Source organism: Aphelocoma coerulescens, chromosome 7 (assembly GCF_041296385.1).
Source record: "Aphelocoma coerulescens isolate FSJ_1873_10779 chromosome 7, UR_Acoe_1.0, whole genome shotgun sequence".
In the NCBI taxonomy this organism is placed as follows: domain Eukaryota; kingdom Metazoa; phylum Chordata; class Aves; order Passeriformes; family Corvidae; genus Aphelocoma; species Aphelocoma coerulescens.
In genome coordinates, this window is record NC_091021.1 from 1,858,174 (window position 1) to 1,885,597 (window position 27,424).

Consider the following 27,424-nt stretch of genomic DNA (forward strand, 5'->3'; position numbering starts at 1 on the left):
CATCCCGCCGCCGCGCTCCCCCCGCCGCCGGCAGAACGGCGCAAACCGAGGGGAGAACAACTCCCCCACCCACCCCCCCCCCCGAAACGGCTTTTTCGGGAACATTTTTTCCCTTGAAATCTCGTTTTTCGGGTGTTTTTGGGGCTCCCCAGTGGGGTCCCGGCTGCCCCCGACGGCCGAGCGCAGCGCGCCCCCTGCCGGCCGCGGGGCGCCGCGCACACCCCCAACCCCACCACCACCCCACGCGTGTCCCCATCCCACGGACACCCCTTGTCCCCTCTGTCACCCCCCAGACCCACTTATTCTGTCCCCTCTGATGTGCATTCCCCCCCTCCGCCCCCGGGGATTTGGGATTTTGGGATGAGGATGCGGTCAGCCGGTGGGATTCGCTCTCTGGGGACCCAGAGGTAAAACGCGACATTCTCGCCGCTCCCCAGGCCACACAAAAGATGAAAGGAGCGCCAAAATTTAGGCTGGGTTGCTTCAAACGAACGGGATGGCCCAGCCAGGTTGCGTTTTCCCTAAATCCCCTTCAATTCCCACCAAAACAAACCGTGGAGTCAAACAGCCACGAAAGGCACGAGGGGCCAGGTCTCAAGCGGCCACGGACATTTGGGGTGGGGCATTTCCCTGAGAGGCACAAAAGATTGGGAACGTTGGGAAGGTTTGGTGATGCTCTTTCTCATCCATGTAGGGTGAGGGAAGTTGTGGAAGCAGCAGGTGGAAGCTGGGAGAAGGGAAGAATTCTTTTTCCTCCCCGTTTCCATGCTCCACGGGCAGCAGCTCTGAGAGCCAGGGATGCTGCCTGCTTTCCAAGCAAAGTCCAGCCAAACATGAAAAATGAGTTTATATATATATAGATATACAATAATATATCATAGATATATATAAATGTAATAATACAATTTTTTGGTGTTTTTTTTTAAAGGAAACAACCAAAACTGAGCGTAATTCAGCACTGGAAGAATTTTGGGGAGCACTGTGGCATGAAGACAGCTGTTCTCCCAAGGGATACATGTGTGCACATCCTTTGGTTCAGCAGGAATTAATCTGGGGAACCTGAGAGAAACAAATCCTCGCTCCTCCTGCTACCTTTGGTCAGGTCACTGTGGGAAATGAAAGCCCCACCTCCACCACCATTTTGGGTTTTCCAGCACCTTCATGCACCAGCCTGGGAACTGTGCTAGGTACCAGGGATATGGGAAGTGCTGGTGCATCCCATGGACTGCAGGGAGCTGGAATATCATCCTCCTGTGTGGAATAACCACAACATTCTTGGCAGCTCCTAAATAAAAAAAAAAAATTAAAAATTTATTTTAGGGTCTATATTAATGCCACTGGACTTTGCATCCTGTTAAAGGCTTCTACACAGCACCCCTGCTTGTGCCACTCCCAGGTGAGATTTATCCCAGGGGATTTGATGCCCAGGTGGGCTGGTTTGGGTCACCTGGGCTGGTTTGAGCCACCCACCCTGTCCTTCCTTTCTCACCCCGCTGCTTTGCAGGGATCCCCCGTAACGAGCACTATTCCCACCTGCAGCCAGCTCCTTCCAGCCACCAATCATTTTATTCCTCTTGACGATCTATGTAAAGCACGATTAGAAGACAAAAAAAACCAAAACCAAACTAAAACAAAGAAAGGAAATCTATACAAATTCCAGAACAGCTTAGTTCTGTTGTGAATCCCTGGAAAACAGCCATCCATCATGGAAAGCGGCGCTCCTTGGCTCCCCCGGCACAAATGGATGCTGCTGTGCCCCATGGAAGGGCTGGATTTGGACCTGGATCTGCTCCTTCACAGCACGACTCCTTCGGGCTCCAGCAGCAGGAAGTCACGGAGAGCCTTGGGCACGGGCAGCAGAGGGATGAGGGAATGGCATTTGCTCCCAAAATTTGTCCGGATGGCGGAGCGGCACAAGTGCTGCAGGCACCGGGCCGTGCCCGCCAGCCCAAAAAGGGACTCGTAGAAAGGCTGGTGCTGCTGCAAAGAGAGAGCAACACCAGCATCACCCACCTGGGCTTGGTCTTTTCCTGATTCACAAAGAAGCTGGGGTGTTTTGGGCTGAAGATCTAAGGGAAGGAGGGAAGGAGCCCATGTGTGACTGTGGGTTAGGGGTCTGTGCATCGACACAGCTCCACAGGCAAAGGGTGGCTGAGGAATTCTGGAATTCTCCTGGAGGAAACCAGCCTTGGGGAGGGTGCAGCAGCATCCCACAGAAAGCTGGCGTAGAAGAGACCCCGTTCCTGAGACAGGGAAGCAAAGCAGGATTGGGCTATGCAGCCTCGGCCTTTCCTTAATTTGGGGGAAAAAAAAATCCTTTCTCCCATTCCCCAGAACAAGCTGAAGGCTTTGTTTGCATTCCAGAAGCCATTCCTCACCCTGTGGGGCCAGGAGCTATCCCAAACCATCCCAGAGAGGGCTGGCTGTACCTGTTGCACATCTGAGAAGGAGATTTTTCCAAGCCAAAATGAGTGATGCGGGCTCCTGCTGGGAAGTGCTCTGGCTCCAGGGTCACTTCCAGAGGCTGAGAGTGGATTTTATGGCAGGTTGGGGTAGGGATGTGGAGTCTGAGGATGGTGGAGCCAAAGGGATACAAACTTGGAGGGATCAGGTGTGTGGTGGTGCTCTAGGGAATATTCCTTTTGGTTTTTCTCTGTCCAAGTGAAGTCTGGGTGGGGGGGGGGAAATCTCCACTCTGTGGGGAAAATAAACCCCCTGCTCTGTGGGGAAAAGAAATCCCCTGTTCTGTGAGGAAAATAAATCTGTGTTCTGTGGGGAAAAGAAATCCCCTGTTCTGCGGGGAAAAGAAATCCCCTGCTCTGTGGGGAAAATAAATCCCCTATTCTGTGGGGAAAAGAAATCCCTGTTCTGTGGGGAAATCCCCCTCCTTGGGTCTCAGCCACCCCTGCCAAACCAGCAGCGCTGTCTCACCTGGAACACCTCCTCTGGCACAGCCTTGACCCACTCCTGGGAGACTGGGATTTGTGAGTAGGAATTGAAGAGGACTTCAATGACCTCCGGCACGCCAGCGCAGGATTTCAGCACCTGTCCAGGGACAGTGTGGGGCCTCAGACAGAGACAGGCAGGGCCAGAGGGGGACAACATCCACCTGCTGCAGCCAGGGTTTGTCCCAGCCCAGCATGCTCCAGGCTGGGGATGGCCACAGGCCGGGATCAGGCAGCTGGGGGGTTTCTCCTGGCACGTTTTGGAGCTCTTGCTCCATCTGTGGAGCAGTTGGAAGACCCCGCCCTGCTGAGGCACTTCATCCTCGGGATGCAGCCCTTGCTTCTTATTTACATTTTTGGCTTGTGCCTGACAAGGCAGGATAATATTTTCTTTATGGTTTGGTGTAAAATCAATGGAACGCAGAGCCGTGAGGCGGCTGCACCGGCGGCTCCTGTGCCAAGCCTGTCTCTGACATTCCCGAGGCAGGGGAAATCCCTCTAAGCCACGCTGGCTCCATCCTGCCCTTCTGCTGGGCTTTCATTTCCATCACTCCCCAACGCCACCGTCCCCTCTCCCAAATTCTCCCACCCCGCCACCTTTACACTTCCCAAAGCTCCCAACCGCAAGGCCCCCGGTGTGAGGGGATCTCCGGGCGCCATTTTGGGGCGGGTACCTTGACGAAGGCAGGGGGCCATATCTTTTGGGAGCCGTGGTTGAGCAGCAGCTGGATGGTGAGGTGGGGACGCAGATCCCTGTGGGAGGCAGCGCCCTGCAGGGCCCAGCCCAGCGGGGACACTCCGTCGTAGTCGACGGCGTTGGGGTCGGCCCCGCGCCGCAGCAGGAGCCGCACCAGCTCGGCGTTGGCCGCCCCACACGCCCGGTGCAAGGGGCTCCTCCAGCTCTCATCCCGGGCATCCATGCTGGCGCCGTGGGCAGACAGCAGCCGGAAAAGCTGCAGGGAATCCTCGCCCATGCCCGGGGCCTGCCCGCAGAGGATGCCCAGGGCCGTCTCCTCCCGCGCGTTGCGGGTGTCGACGCGCGCCTGGCGCCGCAGGTAGAGGTGAGCGTGGTCGCAGAGGCCGTGCCTGGCGGCCACGTGCAGGGCTGTGTCCCCTGCGGCCTCGCTCGGCAGATCCACGGCGGCCCCGTGTCTCAGCAGGAGCCTGGCACACCTGCAGGAAGGTGGGAAGGCTGGGGATGAAGCTCCAGGACAGGGTTTGAGGGGCGGTGTGGGCTGGAGCCATGAGGGATGATGGGGCGGGAGGTGGTGTGGGGGGAGGATGGAAGTCATGCTGGAGCTGGGGTTGTGGTGCTCAGGGGTTTTGAGAGGGAGCAGCAGAGGCTGGGCAGGGTGGCACTGTGACCTGGTGCCCTCCACTGCCAGGGCAACGGTGGTTTGGGCAATGACTCCCTCCTGCCCTTGACCAGCGCCATTCACGGATGGTCATCCTTGACTGTCCTTGACCATCTCAACCATCCTTGAGTGTCTTCAACCATCCTTGACTGTTCCTGACCATCCTTGACCACCCTGACCATCTTTGACTGTCCTCAACCATCCTTGATCATCCCTTGACTGCCCTGAGTGTCCTCGACAATCTGGACAACCTTGACTGTCCCTGACCATCCTTGACCATTCCTGAACACCTTGACCATCCTAGGCTCACTTGCTTGGATATAAAAATGGATTTTCCTTCTCCCTTTGAGGGACCCAAACACCTGTGTTGTGCTCTTGGTCCAGAGGACACTAAAGGATTGTGTTTTCCTAGAATCATGGAATATCCTGAGCTGGGAGGGACCCACAAGGATCATGGAGTCTAAGGGAGGAGCACCAATCTTTAACCCCCTCTGCCTTTTCAATCTTCCTCTAAAGGCACTTTTCTCTCAGCTCAGGCGTCACCAGAGCCCTGTGGGAGGGTCTGGGCTGACACAGAAGCACCATGACGGGGAGAGAAGTCCCAGCCTGTTCCTTCCAGCAGCAGGGATGGGGAAGAAGAGGAGCCCCAAGGAGAAAGGACAGCGCCAGGATATTGCTTGGTTTTCCTGGCCCAGGGGAAGGCTAACATATGTGGGGAAAATAACAATAATAAAAGAATGAAAGAATGAAAGAATGATGATGATGATGATGATGATGATGATGATGATGATAATAATAATAATAATAATAATATACTTGACTCTTTGTGGACCTGCCTCATCACCTCCCCCAGGATTTGATGGGAGGTGGGAAGATTTTCACTGTCCTTGGCAGTGCAGAATCTACAAATTCCTCCCTGGGCTGCTTTTCCCACGGATATCGAGCCTGAGTTTGCCAGGAAAAAAATCCTGCAGGATCTTTTCCTGCAGCCTGGGAGGGTGTAATGCTCCCAGAGGTGCCAGCCCTCACCAGAGGCATCCACCACGGGTGCTCTGCTTGGGGTGTGGTTGCGTGTGAGTGGGTTTAGGTGGGGTTGTGCCATTCCCAAAACCCTCAGATCCTTCCTTTCCAATTTGTTTTTTTTTGTTCTAGGATGCAGAATCCCTTTCTCAAGGAATGTTTTATCTCCCTGAGGCTTTTCTTGGGGCTTGCTGGCTGCTGTTGGAGGGGATCACTCAGACACTCAGTCTCTTTCATTGGTCTTGTCCACCCTTGTCAGCAGGGAATTTGTAATTATTATTATAAAGATTACAAAGATTATAAAGATTCTCTTGGGACCTCTCCAGATTAACTTAATCCTGATGTCACAGGCAGCTCTGGCACCCTAAAATAACATACTCAGGGCAAACCAAGGGATGGTTCTGCAGGGGAAAGTGGGGGAAAAAAATTGCTGACTTGGCTGCAAAAATGCAGCAGCCCAGCCTGTGAGAAAAATCCCCTTTTGTTCTGTTTTTCTTCCTTTTTTTTTCGGGGGAAGATCATGCTTAAAGCGTTCCCAGGCAAGGATGCAGCTGTGCCCGGAGACCTTGGGCACAAACATTGCCCTGGTTTGGGAGAGAGTGCCCAGGCTGAAGCTTTCCACCCACACAGGCAGCACAGAGGGAACATTCCCCTGCCCTTAATTTCCAGGTAAAGAATGGATCATCCAGCCCAGCATCCTTTCTGTGCCGTGGGGATTTTTCCCTCACAGAGAATTCCTTACTGGGAGCTCAGCTCCTCTTGATCTCCTGCTAGATATCCCAAATATTCTCCTGTGGAAATGCCATCCTTCCCAGAGACTGCATCACTGGAGGGTTATTCTTTCTGGCTGTCAGGTTCAAAGGCTCACTTGTTGGAAGAAACCCAAGCTGGTTTATATTGAATTTTCCCCCTGGGTGCTCCTCCCTTGGCAAAGAGGGAATGTTGGCAAGGAGCTATGAATAAGGGGTGATCTCTTCCAGTGAATGGGAAAGGTGGGAGCCTGGGAGGAGCATGTGCCTCCTGTTTGGATGTCTGGGCATCAGCAGGTTCTGGGTAGATGCCCTTGTTAACCTTTAAAATCTCTCCTCGCGAATTCACGCGCTCCAACACTTCACCAGCGCTTCTGGCTTCCTGCATTTTCATTCCCACCCTGCTTGTTGCCATCAGATTAGACTAAAATCCCATTGAACAAGGCCCAGTGCTGGCTTGCTGCTTTTTTAAGGGCTCCTCTCCAATTTTCTGGGAATACTGAAAGAGCACGCTGCATTCAGTTTTCTGTTTAGCTCAGCAGCCATTCGGTGGCACAACAAACAGGTTTATTTTCCATCCAGCCTGGTACCTAATTTTGACTAATTTAAACTCACTTCCAAGCCATTGCCAACTCATTTGCAGGTGATGGGTGATGTCTCCTTGTTTGGGCAAGTCACCTCTTAAGGTAAAGGAAATTTGGGGTGAGTGGTGTTAGTGCTCCACCCCTACCCTGCCCTGGGCTCGTGGATCCAATGAAATGGGAGAAAATTATTTGGGGTTGATTTTTTTATTATTATTGTTTCTTCACCCATCAGAGAGTCAGGGCAGGATGTGCCCGTTGCCCTCCTGGATGCCAGGATGGCTCCCACTGGCTGGGATGAAAAATCCCCAGGCTGGGAAAGTGGGATTTCGTTAGAAATGGGATGCGATGAACAACCAGCAGGAGGAGCAGGAGATTGGGGCAGCGGAGGCTGGAGGAAAATTCCCGTCCCGAAAACCCACTCAGGCCCCGGTTTCCTGAAGGAAAAACCTCCTGTTTGTTTTTACCTCCCGTCCCTGGGGTCGGAGCGAGGTTTATCAGTAAAAGCCCTCATTTTGTCACATGTCAGAGAGCAGGGCCAGGCCTTGGGCTGTGCCCTGGGGCTGCCTTTGGCCTCTTTTATTTCTCGCTCAGGACCCCTCAAGGAGCTGCTCTTCCCCAGCTTCCCAAACCGATGGCTCCAAACGCTCCGAGTGTTGCATTTAGCGAGGCTGAACAGAGCAGAGGATGAGGTTTAGCACTAGATGATGCTAAATGCTGGCTTTTCAATACCCTGGGCTTTTTTTTTTTTTTTTCCCTATGCAGTGCTGCTTATTTCCCACAGCCACGAGGGCAGAGCGCCCCGGACGATGCTGGAATAGCTGGGGGGTGCCTGGGGCCGGGTCCACTGGGTCAGTACCCGCCTCCCTGGCATTTGGGAGCCTTGTCTCGACCGCGGTGCCTTTTTAGGCACCTGCCTTCCTGCCCAGCTCCCGTTTCCTGCTAATTCCTCCCACCCTGTCCCTGGCAGCTCTGGTGCTCGCTCCCCATCCCACTGCTCCTTGCATGCAGCCCCTTGGACGCTGCCTGAGCTCCTGCACTGACTCATCCCACCTTTCACCCCCCATCCCTCAGCTCTGGGGGCTCGGAGCAGGTGGTGCTTCCAGCTCCCAGGGTGGAGGGGAAGGCTTGGAGAAGGGAATTGCACAGCCGAGTTGTGTGGAAGTGGGGGTGACACCTCCTTGCCCCATCCCTTGGCTTCCCAGAGCCCTCTTCCCTACGCGCAAGGCTGGAGAAGGGAAATTCCTCTCCAGGCAGGCTCTCCCTGGTCGCCTGGGATGTTCAGGGAGATCTGAAGGAGGACTCTACAGACGTTCAGCATCCCTTCCTCCGTGGGCACCGCGCTGGGAGGCGGGAGCCGTGTCCTGCATCCCTGCCAGGCGCCTTCCCGCCGCCCCACGCCCGCTCTCCCCTCCCCGCCGCCGCCGCCGAGACTCTTCCTCTCCCCCTCAATTATTTTTATTTTATTTTTTTTCGGGGTGCCAATAAAGGCAGGCTCCTTTAATCATCCCGGCTTTAAGAGGGAAAAGGGAGAGCGCCAGGGAGAGAGTGCAGTGAATTTAGAGACTCATCTTACCCCACCATGTTAATTATCTCGGCTGTAAAAAAGAGGTCAAGGAGAGGAACTCTACTAAATAGGCCGACGTTGGCATGAACAGCTCCTAAAGTGAAGAAGGTAAGACTGAACTTTACTGGAACTTTTTTTTTTCCATCTCTTCAAAAAGCCCCTAGATTAAAGCTCTGATATCCTTTTTGTTGAAATCTCATGGATTCTGAAGCTCAAATGGCTGGAAGGAAGCCCAGATAATTTTTTTTTATCCCAGTCACTGAGAGGCTCAAAGGTTTTAAGTCCTGCCCCCATGGTGAATTGCCGAGTATATGGGAATACAGAAGAACCTGGCACATAGGTGTTCTGGCCATTGTTATCGAGAGGGAGAAAAATAAAATAGCTCTCTATGTAGGTCAATGACCTGCTCTTTGTTGTCAGTAAAAAATTAAGGATGACCTAAAATCTACTACTCAACGAAAAAAATAATAAAATAAAAAAAAAGGAGGCGAGGTAAAGTAGTCTCCCCCTAATCAAAGGGGAAATGTTTGTGTTACCCAAAGCTTGACCTCCTCAGTCTCTAACTTTAGCAAAGTCTTTGCGATTGAAAAAGCAGTGGTCGAAACCTCAAACCCTGTCTGAAATGTCTATTAATTTTTGATCTTTCAAGGGAGTTGGCTTAGTTATTGTAGAAGCCCCCGTAGCGCCGGGCGCCGTAGTTAAGGGGCTCTCAGCATTTCCATTATAAAGCCCCAATATTCCAGGGCTTTACAACTCAGCTGTTCCCACGTTGGGGCTGTCTGATCCCCTTGGTGGCTGTGCTGCCATCCCCCTCTGCCTTCCAAGGGAATGGGACATGCAGATCGGTGAGAACAGCTCTGTTTTTACACGTATATACACATATATACACATATATAAAATCGTATTTTTTTCCAAGCTTGGAAGCAAAACCAGGGCACCTGGACCTCTGGGGTCCAGGAGATCCTCTGCACCCCCTGGGCTGGTTTGGTCACCCCATCTCTTCAGGGAATCAAGGAATCGCAGGGATTTTAGGATGGGGCTGGAGGCTGAAGCTTTAAGGTCAAAGGAGAGCTCAGGTGAAGGAATTAAAGCCAGCTCCTTGTCAATGGTAGGGCTGCTTGCAGCATCCTCCCTTTCCCATCCTGCCCCTTCCAGCCCCCATGGCACCAAGGATGTGTTGGATTCATCCCTAGATTTTTGGCTGAACCAGAATGCCATTAATACTTGATTTTTGGACATCTTGCAGAGACTAATTTCTAAGATGGGATCAAGTCTTTCCCTCTCTGGCTGCTTCCCTTCTCCAGAACACTCTCCCTGTGTCCATGATATGTTGGAACCTTGCTTTCACCACCTACTTCCAGTGAATCTTTCCTGCCTGGAGGGCAGAGGATGGAAGCCAGGCTGGCTTTTCATGCAAGCTGGGAGGTGATGGAATTCACTGTGGCCCTAAGCAGTTTCATCAGGATATCAAGTGGCTGAGCTCTTTATTAAAAAAAAAGGAAAATATCCTGATACCATGTGTCTGATGATCCAGGCACCTAAAGTCCTAGAGAAACATATTTTTCCATATTTCTCCAGGCAATTTTTTATGCTCATCTGTGTGATGCTGATCCAGGGAGAGATGTGGATGCACATGGATGAGCCTCAGCCCTGACTACGAACCAAGGTGGATCTTGTGTGGGGTCAGGGGGTGGGACGATTGCTCCACATCCCATAGACCTATCCTGAGCATCTCCTGGGGGAAATGAGCTGGATCTGGGATTCAGGAGACACTGATTTTAGGAGAAGCAGTCAGGAAAGAGGAGGAAGGAAAAGCTGGGACTGGGTTGCTCCTGTCCATGGGAAGAAGATTTAGGCTGTGCAACGTGCCTGGCTCCAAAATGTGCTTTTGTTTTTGTTTCTCCTGTGGCAGCTGGGAGATGTGGGAGCATGTGGGAAGCCTTGCCATGGATCATGGCATCTTTTTTTGCTTCCCACAGGCAAAACTCCTGGGCTCTGTGCACAGAGGATGCACAGTGAGGTTATCATGGAATCCCACACTGCTCAAAGCTCATCCCATTCCACCCCCCGCCACGGGGCAGGGACACCTCCCACTATCCCAGGTTGCTCCAAAGCCCATCCAACCCGGCCTTGAGCACTTCCAGGGACGGCCCCAGCAGTGGGATGCTGATGGGACCCCGTCCTTACCCCTTACCCCGTCCTTACCCCAGGGAGTCCGGGGTGGTGCAGAGGTGCAGCGGGGCCGTGCCCTCGTTGCTCCGCAGGTTGGGCTCGGCCCTGTACTCCAGCAGCAGCCCCACGCAGTCGCTGTGCCCAGCCCGGCAGGCCTCGTGCAGGGGTCCCTGTCCCCCCGGGGCCAGGTTGGGGTCGGCCCCGTGGCGCAGGAGGTGGTGCAGGCAGTCGGGGTGGCCGTGGCGGGCGGCGAGGCACAGCGGGGTGCTCAGCTCCCGCCTCTCCTCCAGCGCCCACAGCCCTGCAGGACATGGGAATGGGATGAGCCCCTGGATCACCATCCCCTGCCCACCGGCCTTGTGGCTGGACCAGCTCCAGACACTGCTTTTCCCGTTTTCTCTGGCAGATTTAGGTGTTCCAAAGGGGCTGGTTGCACTTGGTTGGCAAGAGGGGAAACAAAACTCCCTCAAAACTCCCTCGGTGTGTGCTCACCCAGGAGCAGGATTTCATGTGGGATGAGGTGGGCAAGCCAATGCCCTGCCTGCCACCAGGGCACGCAATCCTGTGGGCAAGAGGCTGGCAGGAGCTAAAAGGCAGCTCACGAATTCCCCAGGGAGGGAAAGGCTGTCTTTGCTGGGAATGAAGGCACCCAAGCCAGGTGGGAGCATGTTGGGAGGGGGATGGAGGGCTGGGCATGGGATGTGCTGGGTTTGGGATCAGCCAGAGTGAGGAATTGCATTTCCCAGCAGCTCCAGGACCTCCTGGACCATCTCCTGAGCATGATGCTCCATGAGCACCTGGGACCATGGGGAGCATCACCTCAGGAGGAGGCACCAGCTACCACTCTCCTGGGAGCCTCTTATCTCTCCCAGATAGGACCATGAGGAATTTGGGCTGTGAGCCCTCCTGCAAGCATTCCCAAACTACAGTGTCTAAATCCTGACCTGAAAAAATCATGTGGATGCACAGATTTTACACTTCCACTGGGTTACTACATGCAGAAGAGAAGAAAATATGAAAAGTGATGAATATCTGTGGCCAGACCTGTGGGCTAACCAGACACCATCCACCTTGGGAACACTTAAGGCACCTAAATGCACTGCACCTCTCCTGTTTAGGGTTAGTAAACACCCTTTTATTTCATTTTCCTCGCCTGGCCCTTAAAGGAAAGGTACCTGAGAGTCCAATAGAGGCTTGGCTTTTCACCTGCCACTGCAGCTCGTTTTTACTGATCTCAAAGACCAGGTTGACATCGTGGTGGTATCGCTCAGTCAGCACCTGGAGGCTCCTCAGGTCTCCCGTGACCAGGGCTGTGTAAAACCTGGCGGTGGGAGCACGAGCTGCTAAGGGATGCTCCGGATCCAATTTGGAGGAAATCCTCAGCTTTCCTGTCCCAGCTCCTGGTAACTCACTCATTCCAGTGCTTCCTGGTGTGCACGTCCTGGCTGGGGGGACAGCCAAGCTTTTACAGTTCATTGTTTCCATCCTCTTGGCTCATTGTCTAATTATAATCCAGTCCAGGCTCTGTTGTGGCGTATTTATAACTCCAGAGGGGATGGATCACGAGGGACACGGGGTACAGTGAGGGTCAGGCGGTCACCAGGCTGTGCTGCAGCAGCACCTCTTGGATTAAACTGCTGGATTATTTGCAGGCTCCAATTTGCTGTTTAGGCTGGGAGGAAAACAGTGCCTAGTATTTAGGAAAGTTTAAAAAAATAAAGAAATTTAGTCACCTGCTGTCTGTCCATCCCCAATAACCTTATCTGTGTCCTCTGAGCTCTGGGAGGTTTTTCTTCCCTCTACTTTCTTTTTTTTTTTTTCATTGAGGTGCTCCTATGAGATTCCGGTCTTGTGGTTGCTCTCTGGAAGAATCTGGGCTACGTGTTACTGGCCCAGCCTGGAATGTTGGGATGTCCCTGCAGGGATGCAAAGGCCAGCGAGGTACAAATCCTCCTGGGGCTTTGGCAGGGGAAGCTGCTCTCCCTGACAGTGCCTTGTATAGGAGAGAGAAAGCACCCAGACCCTGCTGCCATCGGATGCCAGCACAGCTTTCCCTGTTCCCACTGCCCCGAGGCTCCTTTCCTCAAGGTCACCGGAGAAATCCGTGGTGGGGACAAGAATAGAGCCTGGCATCTCGTGACTTGGAGGCTCAGGGTGACAAACCCTCCCCTTCCCAGATTTCCCACCCACCTCTTTGGGGAATAAACCTGGTCAAAGCAGATTTTGGGATGTTAAACCAGAGCTGGAATGCTGTGTGGTTCCCTCTGTGTGGAGTCCATCTGAGCCTGGGAAAAAGGTTTGGGACCTTGCTGGGGACTCTGGGCATCCCTGGGCCAACCCCCCCTGTGCTGCCAGAGCCACCTGAGGTTCCTCTGAGTGTGTCCTCAGCCTGGCTGTGGTGACATCCATCTCTGGCCCTGGAGACTGTGGGAAGGGCATGGAGCCCCAAAACCTCCACGCTGTGTCCATGCAGGATGGGGTTTGCTGAGCCACCCTGAGCCAGGGTGAAGGACCCCCCTTTTAAGGTCCCTATTCATGGGAAGCAGCATTGGGAGCTAATTTGAGTCCATCCTAGGTGGTCTTCCCTGTTTTCTCCTCTTTTCCCCTGTATCTCGAGGCTGGCATTCCCACCTGGCTGTCCACAACCTCTCGGTTGGTTTGGAGCCTCCAAACCCCCTCATTTTTCTCTTCTTTTGCCCCTTGCTGCTGTTCTGCTCCACCCAGCCCTTCTGTGCCCATTCCCCTCTCTGGTATGAACTGAACCACCTCCTCCAAGCACTGCTCTGGTATGAAAATCATCCTAGTTATCCCCTGGGGTCCTTCAGCCAGCACAGGAGAAGGTCTGGAGATCCAGGGAGCGGCACAGACAGGGATCATTTACCTCAGGAACTTGTCCTGGGTCACGTTTCCAGAGCCTGCCTTGCTTTTCCTCTCCTCACATTAGCAACCCTGTAATATTTTTGTGGTGACGTGGAGGAATCCTGCCTTCACATGTCCCTGCTCACGCCAAAGGGATCACCTTCCCCAGGCAGGGATTACCTCTCTGGGTAAATTTAGCAGCGAGTCCAGACCTTCTGGGTCAGACCTGGGCTAGTTTCGTTAGGGGGGGTGTGTACGTGTGTGTCTGGCACTAAATTGCCCTTGAAATACCCCGTGACCCTTCCCAATCAGCATCTATTTGCATATAAACACTCGAGTCTTGGGCCAGGATTAACTCATGGCTGAGGGAGGGGGTTAAAACCAGCCTGGGACAGCAAGGGTAGAGAGAAAAGGTCCCCTTGGCACACAGAACCCCAGGGTCTGAGCTCCTGCCAGCCCAGTCAAGTGCTCTTTCCACTCGGGAGTGGAGAGTGATGTCGGGATGAAGCGATGTTGCTGTGGATTTAAGGGGAATGCGGCTGCGCAGGCGGGTGGGATTCACTGCAGAGAGGAGCCAGGACAACTGTGGAACATCCTGGGGATGGCCAGGAGCCCAGGGGAGAACCTCCTGCTGGGGTTTAGAAGAAAAATGCAGGTGTTTCAACTGCTTGTAAAGCACTTGTTGCCTTCAGGCAGCGTTTGGGTGGTGGAGGAAACTCCAGGAGCCTCCCCTCTGCCACTGCTGGGCTGCAGGGCCTTGGGCACACCACCTGTCATCAGAGCTTTGAGATCCCTGAGGATCTGAGGGTCTGAGCCTGCAAAAAATCAGCCTGGGATCATCCTGCTGTGTCCTTACTTCAGCAAGGATGCCCCTGCACAGACCAGGGCCCCAAAAAGGGGTGCGGGTGAGCACTTGTAGCCTCGTGCTCTCAATCTCCAACGCGGGGGGAGCATCTTCACCTTCTCCCCGTGCCCGACTGTTTGCAGAGCACACCTCATTGACCACAGCATTAAGCATTTCCCTTCCTCAGATCAAGTCTATCTATTAATAATGGCTTAAATTGCCTGCTCCAGCTTCTCATTACTGGGAAAACTCATTCCTGGCACAGGCAGCAGCACAACACACAGCAGCAAAAGGGTTTGGAGAGAGCTTGTCCCCCAAGTTCAGCTGCCACGTAACTCAGTCCTCATTCCAGGGGGAATCTCAGCCCTTGACCTGCTGGCTCCAAAAGCCCCACAAGACTGCCTTAAAACATCCAGATGTGCAGGTGTGCAGAGCTCCTGGCATCACCACCCTGATTTACAGCTGCCCTCTGGCAGCAGGGAATGGCATTATTATCATTATCATTTTTCCAGGGAAATTTCCAGCACAGTGCAGGAGCCCCAGGGCCGGCAGCCTGCAGCACTGCCTCCTCCAACGTGGCTGATTTAAATCTTGCACCCCCTCCTAGCCCCCCCCCAAATAACTCAGATGGGGTTCCTGTGATGGCAGTGTCCCCCCAGCACCCCGAGGGGTGAGCAGGCAGGATGGCAATGCCACCACTGCCCCAACCTACCTTGGAGCAATGTGAGGGCAGCTCTCCTGAGTGATGGTCACTCATCCCCCCTGGATCACCATCCCTGTCCGGGCAGAGCGAGGTGTGAGGTTCAATAATTCCCTCTCTGGGAGCCAGGTGCCACCTTGCTAAGAGCCACCCTGCCCCCAGCACGTCCCCACGTTTATATTTGCAGCTCTCCATGTGACAGCACTGCCCAGTTATGTGGCTGGGTCGGACTGTGGGATGAGCCCCTGCCAACACACACCTCCTTGTCCCTGTGCCTGGGGAGGGGGTCATGCCTTGAACCCCCCCAGAAATACTTTTGCAGATGCTGCTACTGCTCAGCTCTTCTTTAAAAGCTGCTGCCTGGTGAAATATAAACTCATCCCGAGGCTGCATTGATTTTGTCCAGTTTTTATTGGAAATTAGATCATATTTAAGCATTTCCCTTTAACAGCTCTATATAATATGGAAAGGTCCTGTGCTGCAGTTAGTTTATAGTGGCCCATCTTTGACAGATGTAAATAATTCAATTAAAAAGCCCCCCCAAGCTCTTTCCAGTTATAACTGCACTATTTTCCTTTTTTCCCCCCTTTCCCCATCAATTATAGGAATTAAAAAAAAAAACAACAGAAAAAAAGCTCTTAGCTTAAGTAAAAATCCAAGGCTTCCCTCCTCCCCACCTCCCTGCTGAAGAGCTGCAGCTCTGTTAATTATCCCCTGGGAATTCAGTCCTGGGGCACATCCTCTTCTAAAGGTGAAGGGGAGCCCTCCCAGTTATTTATGCCCTGAGTTATGGGCTCATGGAATGTCAACCCGTGTGCCAGGCTGGAAAACCAGCTCGGACTGACCCTCCATCACGTGTCTCCTGCACAGTCTCAGGATTAGAGGCTCCTTGTAGGCTCCGTAGTGCAGGATTCCCTCCTGGGATGGGACACACCAATCTGTGATTTGCCTCGTGTCACCATCACCACTCACAGACTGCCTAAAAAGGGTTTTATAAAGGATTATAGGGCGAGGACCCAGCACTGGGCACGCCAGGAGTCAGATCCCAGTCGTTTTCCCCCCCACTCTTGGAATCTGAAGCAGATTCACTCCATTCCCTAGCTGGAATTCCACCACTCTCTTCGCCATGGGAGGTGGAAACAGAGGAGCTGCATGGCACCACGAGCTCCATCCAAGCCCTAGACTTGGTTTCATGTCATCCCGAGCTGTTTTGCTCCTGAGCACAATTAGTTTTCAACACCTGAAAGCGCCAGGCAGTTGTGGAAGTTATTTATGGATTGGAGGATGTGTTTCCCAAGCACACCCTAACCAGAAAGTTGCGGAGATAATTGCGTGCCCTCTGGGATGCAGAAGAACAAACCCAACTATCCCTTGTTGCCCACACCCCTTTCTGGGGGATTGATTTATCCCTTTCCACTGGACACATCAGAACTTGGCTTGTCAGCTTAAATTAGCGGGGCCTTGGCCCGGTTCATTACGGCTCCCACCTCTCCTTGGAGCAGCTGCACTTCCAGCAGGGAACCACCTGGTTTGCCTGCCCCCATCCCTGCCCCCTCTTCCCATCACCTGTGGGGTAGGGGCTGCAAATTACAGGTTGTTGTGGGGTGGGAAGAGCAGCCGGTTCTGGGATCATCCGTCACGGCAGGGCCCTGTCAGCACAATGTCCCCACTGCCACCCCCTGCCCTCCCCGAGCTGAGCCCCACTCGGGATGTGGAGGAGCGAGGGGGGGCAGGACTTTGGGATGTCCCTGACATTGCTGACGGGTGAAATGCGCTGTCACCAGCAGGCCAGGGACATCCCAGGAGACGGAGAGATTTGTGGGAGCAGGGATGGGTTTGTAAATAGAAAATGGAACGGTGGCTCAGGGCAGGACCACCACCTCTGGGTGGGTCAGAAAAGAGGATTGGGCAGGTTTTGGGACCATGTGTGACCACACCAGTGACCCTCCAACCCACCCTGATGGGAGGGGAAGGGGCTGCTCCCCACGGGGGTGGTGTGGGGGCTACCACCACAGCAGCACAGCCTTCCATCGGGCTTGGAAACTACACCAAACCCCCAAATTTCAGGCGGGCATGGTGGATTTTAGCGTGTGTCCCTGCCCAGCACCCCCTCCCTCCCTGAGAGGCTTTTTGGGAGCTGAGTGGTGGCATTTGGGATGGAGCCATGGGAGTAATTAGAGTAATTATGGGTGTGACTTCCCAAACTTCGTGCTAAGCGGTGCTAATGGCTCGTTTGCGTGATTCCCATCTCCCTGATCTCCCTGCCCATTCACTGTCCCAATTATCCCTAAGAGAGGACAAGATTGCACCCAGGCCTTAATTTCTGCTCCAGCTTTCACTGGGGCTTAGAGCCCACCACGCCCTGTCCAGGCTGATGATTTTCTTCGCTCTCCAAATAGTCTTTCTTGGCATGTTTTCTCCCCTCATTTCACCCCATTCACTTTTCCCCCTCTCTCTATATATATATTTTTGATTCCTAGAGCTCGATCTTGAGTTATTTTTACTCAGAAAGCCAAACCCCCCCCTCCATTGGTGGGAAGGCACGGTGGCTTTTCCTTGCTACAGCACAGTCCCAGGGGCTGGGACAAACAATGAGGTGGGAATGCCCGTCCTTGTCCCATCAGCCGAGGAGTTTGGGTTTCCCATTTGCACCTGATCCACTGGGCGGATAAAAGCCTTGGACCTAGAATTCCATGCTTTTTGGTAGCCGGCTGAAGGACTGAGGTGGCTTCTGGTGGCCGAAGCAGCCCTGGGAACCCTTTTCATTGCTGCTAAGCACACACCGGCTATATCCATGCAGAAGCTGCGGCCTTTCAGGGATAAGAAGGTGAGTTCCTTGAGTTTGTTTTTCCATGTTGCTGGGACCTGGCTCTCTTCTCCAGTCTCTCCTGGGTCCAGTTCCTTGGTTGCTGGTGCTTATTTTGTGCCCTTGCCTGTGCCGTGGGTCCCTTCGCCCTTTGCCGTGTTTGCATTAATCCTGGCTGCCTTTTCCCGGTGGGAAGACTGAAGCAGGGTAAATCCTAAAGCAAAGAAGCTGGAAAAGGGCGTTAGGAAATGCTGGTTTGGAGCTGCCCTCCTGGGAAGGGAACAGCCTTATTCTGGGCTTCTCTGCCCCTTTGCTTCTGCGTGCCTTTAGTGGCGTGGTTAATGATGGTTTTCTTGCTAAATTGAGCCACTTGAAGCATCAAAACTTGTCAGGAGATGAGAGCCCAACCAGTAGGAAGCTGCGTGGTTTTGTTCGGAGACGTGCAGAGGAGTTTAGGGATGGGATAAGTCGTTTTCTAGAGAATTAGGAAAGTTGGGAAGGGTGTGGAGTTGGCATTTCCAGCCTTTGGCTTTAAGGCTGGTGGGCAGGTGGGAGCAGAGCCTGGCAGTGCCCTGCCCCAGGGTGGCACCGGGTTTGGGGGGTTTGGGGTGGGATGTGACCCTCCCCCTGCTCCATGCTGGCACATCCCTGCTGTGCCAAAAAACCCCAGGGATTCCAGCCAGGAGCTGTAACAGCCGAGGCTCGTTCGGTGCTTTTTGCAGGAGGCAGTGCCAGCCGGAAAGGGGCTGGTGCTGGTGCTGGTTTGCTCAGCAAAAGACTGGCTCCACTTCCACGGTGTCCTTTTGTCGTGGAGCTTGGGAATTATCCAGAGCCATGTGGGCACCATGCCTTTGGTTGTACCAAGGTTTGGTGGTGGTCCTTGAAAGCCGTCGCTGGCTGGAGACATCCCAGGAGGGACGGAGAAAGTCCCTCTCCCTGTGGGGAACATCCCTATGGGCACTGCCCAAACCCTAACAAGAGCCCCAAACGATTTGGGGATTTTATGTAGCTTGTTATCTTAGGTGTAGGGTATTTTTTTAATTTTTTTTTTTATTTGAAATCCCAGCACGAAATAATCCTCTTTTTCTGGTCGGAATAGAAATGGCTTGATGCCACGAGGCAAAAAAAAAAAAAAAATAAAAGGCAGCTCTACCCAGTGCTGCGCTGATTTGCAAGGCTAGTGAGAGACTACAGAAGGCGTTTTCAAATAGACTCCGATATTTTCAGTGCTTGAAGAGGGCCCGACTACATGACACCTTTTTTGAAGCCCTGATTTACAATGGCCCCAGGCTGAGTGCATTATAATTTGCTGCGAGAAGTTCCAAAGTCGCAGTACTTTCAATAATGAGGAGAGAAACCCTAATACGAGAAGACTTTTCCTTTTTTTTTTCTTTTTTTTTTTTTTGGTATTGTGTTTAATGAAAAGCTAAAAATGTGCTAATTTGTAAGTCCTGTTGTGGTAGTGGCATCAGAGGCTTTTGAAATGCGTTACTGACTTGGGGAGTATTAAGGAAAAATGACATTTTGCTACTAGCAGAAAAGTCAATTATAATGTTTCCACACTTTAGAAAATTGCTGATGCAGGATGGGAGTTAATAGAACAGTCAGCTTCACTTTGTGTTACCGGATTTGGGGGGTTTTGCTGAGAAACGTCGGCTTGTTTTTTAATTCTGATGGCAACTTCACTAACGGGCTGCCACAGGTGCTGTGTGCTTGGGAGTCGTCTCGGTGAGGGTGTGATGTATTCCCTTGGGTTGTTCCCACCTGGAGCTGGTCCCTGTTGCCAGCCTGGCGTGCTGCAGACTGCACAGGGGCAGGGAGAATCAGCATCGAGAAAGATGTAGCGTTTTTGCTGTGATCCCTCCCTGGTGGTGCAGGAGCACTGAGCCTGCTGCAGTCTGTTCCCAGAGCCCTGTTCAGTTATTTAAAAACATTTAAAGCAAGAAACAGGAGGAAAGGGCTGTCCTTCCCCACTGTGCTCTCGATGGAGTTTTTTCCCCATCTCTTGGAGAAGAAAACAGCAAAAAACTGTTCCTAAGCTCTTGGGGAAAAGAGGGTGGGAGTTCTCACTGTGGTTGCCAGAGAGTTTTAGTGCTGCTGCTGAAAACCCCGGTGCTGGAGCAGTCGGCTTGCAGGCAGGCAGGGACAATCCCAGGAATCCCATCTCGGGACTGGTACAGGTGAGGAGGTTGGACAGCTCATGCTCATCTATTTCCACCCCCCTGCCATGGGCAGGGACACCTTCCACTAGCCCAGGGTGCTCCAAGCCCTGTCCAGCCTGGCCTTGGACACTTGCAGGGATCCAGGGGCAGCCACAGCTTCTCTGGGCACCCTGTGCCAGGCGCTCCCCACCCTCCCAGGGAACAATTCCTTCCCAATATCCCGTGTAACCCTGCCCTCTGGCAGTGGGAAGCCATTCCCTGTGTCCTGTCCTGCTCCATGCGTAGCTTCGAGGGTTGTATTTAAAGCACATTAAAATCCACAGGGAGGGAAATGCCAGGGCTTTATTTCTCCCAGGTGTTCCAAAGAGGGATTCCTACTTGGTGTGGCTAAAAGTGGAGGATGGGGGAGTGAGCATGAAGACTTTTGTAAAAGTCATGTCATATGTATTTCTCCTGGGTTTGCAGGAAGCAATTAAGCCAATTAATTTATTGGTAAATTATCTGATGATGAAGTACAAAATAACTGCAATGAAACGCTGACATTCACATTAATACCGAATTAGTTACTGTATTATGACTGTTCTTACAATGAATGCCCAGTAATTTAATAGTAATGGGACATTTAAATAATTTAGCTGATAATTCTCTGGATCACTTACATATATAAATGAGCATGACAGCTTCTTCTCTCAACTTTGCTGCTGCTGGATTGCTCCCACCTCCACACCAGGAGGCAAAGCAGCCTGGCCTCCCTCTTTGCTGTCCCTCAGAGCTCACCTTTGGCTGGGTGGAGGAGGCAGGATTTTCCCCCTCCATCAGATTGTGGGAACGCTGTGGCTGGAGAGCAGAGTGCAGTTGTGCTGGGCTTAGCAAAGCCACAACCTTTTTATCTCTTTCCGTGAAAGATCTCTGGGCAGAGATGTTGGAGGAACATCCCTAGAGGGGTTCCTCTGAGAGCCTCCCAGTGGGAAGGGTGTTGGAGATCCAGCCAGGGCCACTTCATTGAGTAATTCAGACACTGAGATTACGCCATGTGTTGGCTCTGCTTGATGCAACTGCTTCATTCATTTTTCAAGTAGCTGCACTCTAATAATAATTACAAACAGCATTAAAATAGCTCCTCATTCTTCCCTCCCCATGAGGAGCCTCTCCTGAGGAGAGCAGGGGCTTGGCAGCCACACAGGGCAGAGCTTTTCTGCTTTATGGGATGGTTTGGGCTGGAAGGACCTTAAAGGTCATCCCATTCCACCCCTGCCGTGGGCAGGGACACCTTCCACTGCCCCAGCCTGTTCCAAGCCCTGTCCAACCTGCCTTGAATGCTTGACCACCTCTTTGTCACCTCCTGCACCTGCAGAGCTGTTTGTAGTTAAACTGGCTGTGGCTTCTAAATCCCCACAGAAAGAAAGAAATGCGAGCAGCCACCAGTGCAAGCTACACCTAAAGGAAAAATTCCCCAGTGTTTTTTTCCCCATGAACTGGTGGATAGTGGGGAAAACCTGCAGGTTTTCCCCCTGGTGAAAGGTTCTGCATCTTCCCTGCACGGGGTCGGCGTTGTGCCCTGGAGATGGATGTTGCCAGTCAGCTGCTTTTACTTTGCTATTGAGATTGCACTGAAGCTGCTGAAATATGAGTTAATGGGCTTGCTTACATTCTCCCGAAATGTGGTCCTTTCATCACATCACGCTGTGCTGTCAAACCTGTTGTGGAGAGGAGGGTTCCACTGTCGGCAAGATTGAGGGCAGAATTATCCAAATTAGTTTCCCTGCGGATGAGAGCAGAGATGAGGGGTTTTAAACACAAACCCTGTCACCTCTGTGGAGAGCCTGGCTTTTCTCCCCAGGAATGAAGTTAAGAGCACCTTGTTTGATAAAACTGAGGTGTGCTGCCGAATTTGGGGAGCCAGCAGCCTGCTCCAAAGAATAAGGGAAGGAAAGCCAACGTTTGTAGCTGCACTGTTGAAATGGATTGAACCCAGGGGCTGGCAGCTCATGGGGGTCTCTTGTGTGGGTCATGTGGAGATTCAGCAGCTGGATTACTGCTGGGAGAGCTGGGGGAAGGACTGGTGTCCCTCAGAAATGTCCTGAGGGGTCGCACAGGGGAGATGTAACAATTTCCTCTCTTACTGCTTGGCTCTCCTTGGCAGGGCTGGAGGTGCAGCCTCGAGGTTGGAAGGGTGAAACCATGGGGAGCCTTGTACCAGACAGCAAAAATACAGCCAGAAAGGACCACAAAAATCCCAAACTGGGGTAGCTCTGTCCTGTGTGCTGCAATAAGCCCAGAGGGAGAAAATTCAGATCATTAACCAGATCCATCCAGTTCTCTCCACTGTGCACAACGATACGGCTGCTTGAATAATTTTCTGTGCAGTTAGTTATGTGCAGGAATCCTCCCAGACCTTTTTTCTCAGGCATTCCTCTTCTCAGGAATGTCTTTTTCCTTTTGGGTTCCTCTTAGGAGCAGGAGGGGCTCAATACCATCCCCTTCCCAGCAGGGCTTCCTACAGCAGTGCTGCCCAACGTGTACCTCCCAGCCTGTTGATACAGGCACAGAGTGGTCCCTCAGCTCCCTGGGGATGGTGGGCCTTGTGTTTCCAGGGATTTCCAGTTACCTGTTGTCAAGGCCACACAGGAATTCTGTGATCAGAAGGAAGAGCAGATGTTTGTGGCTCTTACTTATGGAAGACCATGGTGAATGTGATCCTGTGCCTGACATGAAGGTGGTGCTGGCTCCATCAGTGTCCTGTAGGATGTCCCAAAGCTTTAGGGTGTTCTGAGCACTCCTTGTAAATACTTTGCCCTCAGAATTGCTGATTTGTGAGCAAAGTGCATTAAGCAACAAATGCATTGCTATTTGTGCAAATAGGTTAATTAGTTATTATTTTCTATGGCAAAATAGATTAAAACCAGATTTTGGTGTTCATCTGCCCAAATTAGCGCCTGGCTGCTTTGCTTTTCTCTGCTGACACCCACATTTATGAATGTGTTCATGCTAAGGCCTCAAAAGGTGCAAGTGCTGTTCCTCGTGCAGCTGGGTAAATATTCAGCTTGTGGTGGATTGCACAAAGTGCCTCTTGATCCATCCCAATTAAAAAGCAGTCTTTATAGCTGTAATCGTTTTATTGAGGACTGTAACGCTTTAGACCCACAGATACATAAAGCAGTTAGTTTTATAAAGCATACAGGATATTAAAGTAATGAAAGGCATGAAAGTGACATCAATTTTTAAGGAGAGTTACTTGCCGAAATAAATGAGTATGGCCTAAAAGTTGATGGCATGTTACAGGCCTGAGTAATGAACCCTTCTGCCCCCTAAAATCTCCTGGAATAAATAATGCTTGAGCAAGTCAGTGGTCGTTAACTCTTTATCCTCTGAGAGCTACATGTTACATGTCATCTGATGGTTTTTTTTTTTTTTAACTTGTAAAAATCCATTCAGAGAGGAATTCTCTTCCCTGGAATACCTATAACTTGAGGAGCATTAATCTGCCATGCCTTCACAGTGAAGTAGAGCCGTGACTGCTATGGCCAGGTGAAAAATCCTTGAGGAAGTTACTTTTTCCCTTTTCCTTTCTTTCCTTTTTCTGCTTCCTTTGCTGCCAGTGCTGCGCTCCACGCTTTCCCCAAAGGGGTCTTGGCATACCAGGCCTGGAGAATCAAAAAGCATTTGTATGCTTTAATAAAATTTAAAAAAACATTTAAAAAGGCAAGACAGACCACTTAAACATTTTACTGCTATAATGGAGCATTCCTTAAAAAACCCAAACCTCTTAAAACCCAAGCTGGCTGGTGGAGAAGCCAAAATGAAACCCTCAGATCTCTTGAGAACATTATTACACCAAGAAGTGCAGCAATTGATCGAGCTGAGTCTCATTAACAGCAATACTTAGCTGGGCCATTTGTGTTGCTATAGTTATGGAAATGTTAAATTCCATGATCAACCCTATTTCCAGAGAATATAGCTCTTGTCAGAGCTCCCTCTGCTCCAGACTTGGCAGCAGACAAATCATCCCCTTCTCGTGCCTCTGCAAATCGATCCAGACAGTTTTGATTTCAATGAGGGGGCTTAGGAAGCAAAACAAACCCTGAACATTAAGAACCTGTTTATTGCTTTCAGATGCCTGTTCACAGGCCTGTGACTTGTAAATGATTTTGGTGGAGTTGCTCTGCAGACTCGCCCGGCTCCTGGGCTGTGGTGTCAGGGAGGCAGCTCTAGGCTGTGTGAGAATAATGTGAAGTGAAGGAGAAGGGAAGGCTTTAAAGTCAGCACTGGGTAGGAATCACTCCTTCTCTGTATGTACAAGAACCTTTCTCAACAAAGTCCTGCCTAAACCAGAGATTAAAATGCCCTGTGGTTGATAAAATGCCTTCCTTCTTGAGACCACTGGCTGCTATTTAACACCACAGCTCTGCCTCCTCTGCCCGTGTCATCTTCAGCCTCCCTCCCAGTGTGGCATCCTGCAAAGGCTTGTCCATCTGATCCATCCCAAATGCTGCCTCCAGCTTGAGCCTGGTCAGGCATCCTCTAGGAAATTGCCTTGTCCAGTTGCCCAGTGTGTGTTAGAGGAAGAGAAGTTGGGAGAAGAGGGATGGGAAGGGTATAGGGAAGAAAAACTCCACATGTTCCTCTCCTGGTGCCAGGTGCTGCTTGGTGTCAGCTTTTCAAGAGCTTCTTCTGGCGTCTGGGAAGGGCTGATGATGACAGGCACCCTGCAGATAAATATTCTCAGCAGGTGGCTGACAGGGGTCAAACATCCATCTGGCTGCTGGACCCTGCAATTCTACTCTAATTACCCAAATTAGCTGAGCACCTCTCCTCCAAAAACCCTGTCCTCACTGATAAAAACATCCTCCAGCCTCCTGTGTGCCCACATCTAGGCAGGACATGGGTGGTGGTGAGGAGGAACCCTGAGCTCTGGGTGCAGCTGAATTTTGCTGCCTTAGTCCCAGACCAAACTATTCCTGTTTTTGGGAGAAAGCAGAGCTGGGTCAGGGTGTGTTGCTGTTTGTGGCCCTTCCCATGAGTGGGATGAGAGGGGTGAGGTGGGGATGGTAAGTTTGGGCTCCAGCAGGAATTGCCTTTCCCCAGCAGCAGCTGTGGGAAGCCACGAGAACCCGGTGATGTGTCTGGCCCTGGGTGAGACTCCACGAGGCCACAGCGATTTTATTTCCCCTCCAGTTTTGTGTCCGGGCTGTAACACCCTCCAGACCTTAAGTGGGAGGTGGAGAGAGTAGGAAAATCTTGCCCAGAGCTTTCTGGGAGCTTGGTGGGGTCGAAAGAGCTGTTTGGTGGGGTGATCATCTTCCTCCCAGCTCTGGGTCACTGGCAAAGGACTCCGAAGCATTTGGCAGGAGAAGCCAAGAGGCTTGGGATGTGTTCTCTTGTTCTTTTTCCCACTTCTTTGTGCAAATATTTCAATGCACAACAGTAACTTTTTGCCTCTTTAACTGGTGTAACTGTTCCATGAGGTAAGTGAAGTCAGCTCCTCAGACATGCCTAAAATAAAAGTCCCTTTATCACCAGCATCTGAACTGGGGGTGTGAGTTACTGGCAGCAGTGACTGATCAGAGTTAAAATGTTTGGTTTTTGGAGGAATGATGCCCACAGGCTTTGGAATGGGTTTTCCTATGTATTTCTGTGGCTGTCCCATCCCTGGAAGTGTCCAGCTTGGATGAGGCTTGGAGCAATCTGGGCTAGTGGAAGGTGTCTCTGCCTATGGAATGGGGTGGAACAAGATGAGATTTAAGGTCCCTTCCAAGCCAAACCATTCCATGATTTTGGCCCAGTCACTACCAGGCAGAAGTGGTGAGTTAGCTGGCTTTGCCTCTCTAGAAATCCTTTCTGTGTAAGGATTTGTACCAACCACCCTGGTGCACTAATTTATAATTTCAAAAAATGTGGATGTGTAATTGGGGCAGAAATTTGAGTGAATGGAATGGAGAAATCACATTGTCACAAATTTTGCATTATTTATATTCATTTTGGAACACTGGCAGAATATAAATGTCAGACTGGGAGATTCATGCTTTCAGGGAAGAAAAATCAAAGATTCATCACAGGGCTAATCTTCACTTTGAGTGCAGTGTTCTAGCTGCCCCACTTCCACAAGGGACAAAGCAAAGCAAGGGGAAAGGCTCAGAAATGGCAATGATTAGAAGCTTGGGAAGAGGGGCTTCTGTGTGAGGAGAGGTGGGGATTACTGGAGTTAATTAATGCACAAGGCCATTTTGACAATCCTCTTCCCCTGTGCCATATTACAGGTGCTGCAGCAAGGCTCCATGACATTTAAGGGAAACAAAATTCCAACAGATAAAAGGAAATACTTTCTTAAGGGCTGTAATTAATGCAAGGAGAGATGATTGCTGTGGGATGCTGAGGATGGGATCATTTGAGCCGTGTTCCAGATGAAGTGCTGCCCAGGCACTTGGTGCTGTACAAAACAGGCACGTTTAGAGTGACTGGGATAATATTTTCAAGTTAAACTCGCACTAAATACTTGCTCTCATGTTGCAGGGTACAAATGGATTACTACTTGGAGCTGGGAAGGATGGAGTATTTTTTTTTTCCCTTTGCTGTAACACTGAGCCATTAGCCTTTCCCTGAGGAGAGATATTGGTTTAGTGAGGAAGCATGTGGGGGGAAAGAGTAATTTGCCAAATATCACAAATGCTGCCTGTGTTGAGCGAGCCAAATGGCTCTAAATGGAAATTGGGAAGTACTCAGCAGGGCTGGGAGAAATATGCACTATCATTAGGTCAGCAGTGGAAGAAGCCTCGGAGAAAGCTGTGAGAATCTACATCCTGTCTGTGATGGGAGGTGCTGGGGGATTCAAGGAGCAGGACGACAAGGAAACCTTTCAGCCAGGAAAACTGGAGGGTTCATAAGCAGTAGAAAGCTCTTTTGGGGTCTCCTAGAGCAATACAGAGGTCTTAACTCATTTGGAGCCCCTGGTGTGGGCTGCTTGCAGCTCCTTGGGGCACAGCAGGGCTCTCTGCCTGGTGGCCAAGGATTTTGTAGCATTTATTAGGCTTGAAGGTGATCCATGGATATTTGAGGCACATGTAGAATCACAGAACCACAGTCTGGTTTGGGTTGGAAGGGACCTTAAAGCTCATCCCACTCCACCCTCTGCCATGGGCAGGGATACCTTCCTATATCCCAGGTTGCTCCAAATTCCATCCTTGGACACTTCCAGGGATCCAGGGGCAGTCAAAGTTGCTCTGGGCACACTGAGTGAATAAAGTACCCCTCAAATGCTCTCAGTTTTGCCCTCAGGATTTTATAGCCCTGAGGGCAGGGATAGAAGAGCAATGGAGCTTGAGGCAGAAGCTCATTTATTTTAAAGCCTGAAATGAAAACTTTAAGGGAAATTCTTGTTTGAAATGATTTAAGAGAAGGTCTCAGATCTTGATCTCTGCGTGGACATTGAATGCCCAGGTTTTTTGCCTTCTCAAGGTGACATATCCAGGCTTGCTGAACAGCTCTGGAAGGAAAAGAACAAATGCATGGAATTAATGGCCCATGTGTGTTTTATCCATGCACGTGGAGGTCACTCTGTCCATGTGAGCTGGGTGCCAGCAGCTGGGTCACCAAAGCACTCTGCCAGCCATGTTGCCAGAATAATGACTGGCTTGGCACATCCCCAGATGGGAGAGATGGGTTTTGGT

The 27,424-nt window shown here is 51.5% G+C and overlaps 2 protein-coding genes across 2 annotated transcripts in view; both read right to left on the reverse strand.

The window, feature by feature from the left end:
- Window positions 1-1,794: 1,794 nt before the first annotated feature.
- ASB18 (ankyrin repeat and SOCS box containing 18) lies at window positions 1,795-12,030 on the reverse strand. The gene is made up of 5 exons (XM_069021590.1): window positions 11,565-12,030; window positions 10,423-10,690; window positions 3,620-4,118; window positions 2,932-3,045; window positions 1,795-1,980 (listed from the first exon to the last, which is right to left on the reverse strand). Exons 1-5 carry the CDS (start codon window positions 11,872-11,874, stop codon window positions 1,795-1,797), a joined length of 1,377 nt encoding a protein of 458 aa, XP_068877691.1. The 5' UTR covers window positions 11,875-12,030.
- Window positions 12,031-22,908: 10,878 nt separating this feature from the next.
- IQCA1 (IQ motif containing with AAA domain 1) overlaps window positions 22,909-27,424 on the reverse strand; it is a 102,247-nt gene continuing 97,731 nt past the window's right edge. The window contains 1 exon segment of the mRNA XM_069021450.1: window positions 22,909-23,404. Coding sequence (XP_068877551.1) covers window positions 23,309-23,404 — 96 coding nt within the window. The 3' untranslated portion in view covers window positions 22,909-23,308.

Bases quoted from the DNA above. Each gene is read 5' to 3' on its own strand.
- ASB18 (XM_069021590.1), bottom strand. From the start codon at position 11,874: ATGGAAACAATGAACTGTAAAAGCTTGGCTGTCCCCCCAGCCAGGACG. The intron at 3,046-3,619 runs GTACCCGCCCCA...GTCCCTGGACAG, and splicing joins GGCCCCCTGCCTTCGTCAAG to GTGCTGAAATCCTGCGCTGG. The intron at 1,981-2,931 runs GTGAGACAGCGC...CTCTCTTTGCAG, and splicing joins TGCCAGAGGAGGTGTTCCAG to CAGCACCAGCCTTTCTACGA.